Source organism: Cynoglossus semilaevis, chromosome 1 (assembly GCF_000523025.1).
Source record: "Cynoglossus semilaevis isolate Cse_v1.0 chromosome 1, Cse_v1.0, whole genome shotgun sequence".
Classification (NCBI taxonomy): domain Eukaryota; kingdom Metazoa; phylum Chordata; class Actinopteri; order Pleuronectiformes; family Cynoglossidae; genus Cynoglossus; species Cynoglossus semilaevis.
In genome coordinates, this window is record NC_024307.1 from 34,472,833 (window position 1) to 34,478,827 (window position 5,995).

Genomic DNA, 5,995 nt, shown 5'->3' on the forward strand with positions numbered 1-5,995 from the left:
ACAGTGGAACCTCAGTTTTCGAACTTATTTGTTCCTAAAGGCCAGTCGTAAACTGAAAAGTTCAAAAACTGCAACAATTTTCCACCATAGGAATCAATGTAGAAGGAATTCATCCATTCCTGGACCCTGGATGGTTTATTATTCAAACTTTTTCAATAGTATTTTGTGTACAAGTTCATACATAAAACCAATAAAAATAATTAGAGCTAACAAAAAAGATAAACACAAACTGAGTAAAGAATCAATCTATAAATAGGAAAGATGATTTCATACAGCCTAACCGATGCTGAGAAGTCGGGATTGCGCAATGTACGGCTTGCCTTCTCACAAATTATTGTTTCTGAAAAACTGTTGCTGGCCGACTGCTTTTTGTTCATCCAAATCAGTAGCAATTTTTCCACTTCACTCCTTTGGCAACCTTAGCTCCTTTTATTGCTTCCTTGTTCTTAATGATGGTACAAATCGCCGACTTGCTGACCATACTGTAAAGTAAAGTTCTTTTTGCCTTTCCACTTTCACTAGATTTTTTAGGTCCCTTGGTGATTTATGAAAAAAAAAAAAAAAAAATAGCACAGTGCAAGAAATACCAGCAAAATCAGACAACAGTTTATAGAGTGTATCCCGAGGGCGGGCTGAGGCAAGACTGATGCCACACCGTCTCTCTCAGTGATCACTCTGTGCCTGCGTGATATTGTTGGCTTGTTCGGCAACCGAGTTATGGCTTCGACAACAGGGGCAATTTTTAGGTTACAAATTTGTGTTTGTGAACTGAATTGTTCGAATAGCAGGCTTTTAACGACCGAGGTTCATACATACATTTGTGTATAAACATGATCTTTACATCATCGACATATTCCGTACAGGCAACTGGAGGAGGCTATGAGGGTGACGAGTACCAAAATGCAGAACTCGTTTTCTTGGACATCCAGAATATCCACGTCATGAGGGAGTCCCTGAAGAAGCTCAAAGACATCGTTTACCCAAATGTAGAAGAGTCACATTGGCTTTCCAGTTTAGAGTCCACACACTGGCTAGAACATGTAAAGGTCAGAGAAAAAAAAAAAGTGTCCTATACACACACACACATCTGTGTTCACTGTCCTACCTTTTTTCGGACTGAGTTTCTGACGACGATATTTTGTTTGTTTCAGCTGGTTTTGTCGGGAGCCATCCAGGTAGCAGACAAGGTTTCCAGTGGGAACTCAGTGGTGGTTCACTGCAGCGACGGCTGGGACCGGACCGCGCAGCTCACCTCTCTGGCCATGCTAATGCTGGACAGTCACTATCGCACCCTTAGAGGATTCCAGGTTAGGAGCAGACAGTAAATCACAGACACATACACAATCAAGACTGTCTGTTACCTGAAGTAAGACATATTTTTGTTTTGATACAGGTGCTTATTGAAAAGGAATGGATCAGTTTTGGACACAAGTTTGCCTCAGTAAGTCACTGATCCACTGCTACCGTTAATACTGCCTTTTTTCATTAAATTCTTCATCAAGTTTTTCATTTGATTTCTCTTCATGTACAGTTTTTTTTTTTTTAGTTAATCACAAATCGACCGGCCAGTGATTGGTCGGAATAGAATGATTTTTGACATAATTCAGACACCAATAATTCTGGCCTGTTGCAGGAGATTTATTCCTCAGGAAGGCGAATGCGCAGGAACCGATTTTCTTTTAGCACTTCATTTCGATCTCCAAGAACTTCAGGTTTAAAGTTGCTGTCAGTTTTAAGGAAATCAGAATGGGAAGAAATTGATTTTGGCGAGTCGCACACAAAAAAAAAATTAAAAAAAATGGAATTGACCATAAGAATACAGTCGTGTGTCTTTAGCAGATTGTGTGCTTGTGCAATAGTAATATTTTTTTTGTTTGGCATTTTATGCATTGACGGTAATAGACTGTCTATTATTCGACTATTCTACCAATATGCTGTCTATGCTGCGTACTGTTTTCAGAGCGTAGAACCAACAGCAGGATGTTACGTTAATAGGAAGTGATACATTTTGACATTTTTATCCACCTCGTACAGATTCACACACCTGATCTCTGCAATTAGGGAGTATTAGCCTGATAGGAGTTTAAGCTGCATTTTGGTATTTTTGATCTGCAGTTTTTATATGTGAATATATACCACCGCTTTATTTCTGTAAAACTCTGTTTAAAGATTTATGTAAAACTGTTTAAAATGCCAAACAAAAAAAAAACAGCCCAAAAGTTCTTTTCTGTCACCAATAATGGGTTGGTGCTCCAAATTCACTTCTTTTCCAATAACCTTTTTGATTCACCGTTGTGTTTGTGTAGAGAATTGGTCACGGTGACAAGAACCACGCAGACCAGGACAGATCACCCATTTTTGTGCAGCTTATTGACTGTGTGTGGCAGATGTCTAGACAGGTGAGTGTGACTTTTTTAGTTTAAAAAAAAAACAAAAAAAAACTGGGTTTAATACTTAAGCCCAAATTCTCAACTCATATATATCATATATATTGTACAAACCTGTACATGTATATTTTTTTTTATCTGTACAAACAGCCACTAGTGGCCGCCACCTAGTGACTGGAGGCTTGTTATCGTTCACGAATTACAGAAGTGGTACACTTAAGTCCATATGTGTGCTGTATTCCATTTGACACTTTATCTGTACCGTACCTTACACGTACACTATGTTACACTTACTTAAACTTAGAATTAACTTACGTTTTTTGCTTTTTTCTATTTGTATTCTTTCTTTATCGGGGACCATACTCGTATTTATTGTCAATTTCATGCTTTATTTCCATGGTCATCATGCATTTCTTCTTCTCACTACCATCCTTACCACTCACTTTCTTAGGACTCGTCACTATTATGAAGGATAATGCACAAAATAGAGAGAAAATCATGTAGCTAATGCAAACACAATACGGAAGACTCACAGGAGATGCGTACGGAAATCGACAAACGGGTGAAGTGAACAAGTGAGGCGGCGTCGGCGTCTGTAAGCGTGCTCGTAACTCAGATCTTTACCCGTATCTCAAAGCAAAAATTAGCTTGAAAGCGTGCTCGTCTCTTGAAATACTTTGGATGTGGAGACACTTGTATCTCGAGGTTCCATTGTACTGATTTACAGTAATGCTGGGCATATATACATATACGTATATATATATATTTATTTTTTTCGCTATAAAACAGTAGTAAAAGAATGCAAAACAACATATTCCAAATTATAATTTGATAAATAAATGCATTTGTAAATGAATAATTAAACTGTAATTAAAAAAAAAAAAAACGTATTAACTGAAATTACACTTGAGTTTAATTGTGTTTAAACAAAGCATTTTCTCCCGTGTACAAACGTCTACTGATTTCCGAACAATTTAAGTTGACTACCGTATTTTAAAGCGTTCTTAATTCACATTTTAACATGACTTAAGGCGAGCCCGGGAAAATACCATGATTTGTTCCATTTTATATGCAAATTCACAACAACTGTCATTTGCGTTGCTCTCAGTCACTCACTGAAAACACTTCTTCATGTTCGTTTTCGTGAGTTTGACAGGACGCCAGCCAAACAAAGCTATTACAAACCATTACAAAGTTTCCATTTAGCTGTTATTGTGTGTCACACTATTTATTTATTAAGTTATATTTTCATACGGCATTAGCTTTCCACCCTCATTTATACTGTAATGATACTTACGATTATTCATGTTAATTTTTTTTTTTCAAGTGACAATCTTCAAAGTCTAAGGAACACAGTAGTCAGCACATCTCCAGTAGGCTGCCCTGTTCAAATTTCACTTCCCATGAAACATTAGAATGACCTTGGGCTATGTCAGTACTTCTCTGGAAGTGCTTCCAATGGAATATGGCACGCTGGACATAAGTGGACCACTGCTATAATGCTTGAACGATACCAAGCCTCCAGTCACTAGGTGGCAGCAACTCATACAGTGGTTTGTACAGATATAAAACACATTTCTGTCATGACAGAAAATAATTGAGAACTACTGGGCTACGTGGATGTGATGAGGGCAGCGCCCTCTCTTGGTCTAGCTGCTAGCTTCTGAAAAGGGATTATATGGACATTGAGACAATAGAACCCTAAATACTCCTCCAGCACCACACTGCCTGTGTCACATATTTGTCCTTGTTGTTGGACCGAATAATCTCTCTGAAGACATCTCGATCAGCATTATTTATAAAACATTTACATGTTGAGGAAATCCTACTATCTGTTGTCATTTGTGGATTCAGGTCTTTTGACCTGATTTCAAGTCGATAAGATAAATTCAATATCATGTCCAGGCCACTTTGTTCCATGCTGCTGATATGAAGTCAGTGTCTTAAGACATAACATTTTAATCAGCAGGACATTGTACGTATCTGTGTATGTCTACAGACTCTCGAAGCTGTTACGTAAAAAGGCGTTAGGGCCATGTCGCAGATTAAAAGTTGCAAGAATAAAGATGTAAAGTTTACGAGAGCTTACATCAAGCGCTACGTTTATTTGAACGTAGACTTGTATTTTTTTACGACAATCGAGTTGTGCAAGAATTTAGTTAAGAAGTGAAGCGCGCATTGATGCAAATGTAATTGTATGTTTTTACGAGAATAAACTTGTACTTTTACGAGTACGAAGTTATTCTTTTGTAAGAATTACGTCGTAATAATCGCAATCGTGTACAAGGATGGGGTTGCACGTTTACGAGGGTCCTGCGCTAACGATGCTCATAAACTTGTGGCTTACGACTTCAATCTCATGCTTCTATATTTTTTGTAATTGTTACTGTGGCGTTAATACTCTTTCATACTTTGGTATCTGTATAATTTAATTTGTCTTTTGTTTTTTATTGAAAATGTATGCACTCGGAGGCATAACATTGCTCCATCTTACCTTCAGCCGTACAGTAAGATCACGTTTTCTTTGGAATAAAAAACTCAAAACTCATTACAGACAAGATATAATTCATTCTTAAGGGCGTCTAAAGGCCTCTGTGTTTATCTTAGGCACATTGTGTGAAAGAAATGTCACACAATTTTGTTCCGAGAGGCGGTAAATGAAAAGTACAACCGCTCTCTACCCGCACTCTCCCTCTTTTAGTTTCCGACAGCCTTTGAGTTTAACGAGCGTCTTCTACTCACCATCCTGGATCATCTCTACAGCTGTCGCTTTGGGACTTTCCTTTTCAACTGCGAGAATGCTAGAGACCAGCATGTAAGAACGCAGAGCCACTCAACACAAAATTGTCGACGCTAAATTGTCTGATGAATGATTTTTTTTTCATTGCACCATATCTGTGTTGCAGGAGCTGAGGTCAAAAACGGTGTCTCTCTGGTCAATGGTCAACAGTAAGCAGGACATTTACCTAAACACATTCTATACCCCTGAGTCCGGCAGAGTGCTTTATCCTGTCGCCAGCATGCGCCATCTAGAGCTCTGGGTGACATACTACATCCGCTGGAACCCCCGCATACGGCAACAGGTAAATGGTGGTTCACTGATCGTGCACCTGTCAACCAGAGATCAGGATGATGAGTCTGTAACTTAAGTTGCACAAACACTCGCAACTCGGTTAGCTCGAGACTCAATCCACGCTTTAATCTCGTAAACATTTCCAATTCAAGAAATGAGCGCCGCAGATCTTTATTTAATTCATTTCAGTCTTTCAAATGTGTTATTGTCGTGGGAATATCGTGGCAAGCCGGCGTAGTTCCCTTGATGGTATGTGACGGGACGCAACGCAGCACAGTGTGAATGTTGCGGCATAAGTGACGCAATATTGACGAGCTCACCTCAAGCTGTTATCACATTTGGTAAAGAAACGCAGAAAAAGTATTTCACGTTTTTGTCGGTTTTATCCGTTTCTAAAGGCTGCCGCGCCGTCAGTGTCTTTGACGCGGTAGAAGAAATTCAATCTAAATGAGTCGTTAAATAGATATTCAGCAAAGCACCTGACCTAGGCTTTTTACTAGTGATGTGCGGATCGATCCTGAAATATCGATACTTC

At 38.8% G+C, this 5,995-nt stretch overlaps 1 protein-coding gene across 2 annotated transcripts in view; it reads left to right on the top strand.

The window, feature by feature from the left end:
- Window positions 1–5,995, top strand: part of mtm1 (myotubularin 1) — a 16,655-nt gene that overhangs the window by 8,787 nt on the left and 1,873 nt on the right. For both annotated transcript variants that reach the window (XM_025058628.1, XM_025058601.1), the window contains exons 6-11: window positions 864–1,046; window positions 1,152–1,307; window positions 1,394–1,441; window positions 2,307–2,399; window positions 5,089–5,202; window positions 5,294–5,470. In XM_025058628.1, the coding sequence (XP_024914396.1) occupies window positions 864–1,046; window positions 1,152–1,307; window positions 1,394–1,441; window positions 2,307–2,399; window positions 5,089–5,202; window positions 5,294–5,470 (771 nt within the window). The remainder of the gene's footprint in view (window positions 1–863; window positions 1,047–1,151; window positions 1,308–1,393; window positions 1,442–2,306; window positions 2,400–5,088; window positions 5,203–5,293; window positions 5,471–5,995) is intronic.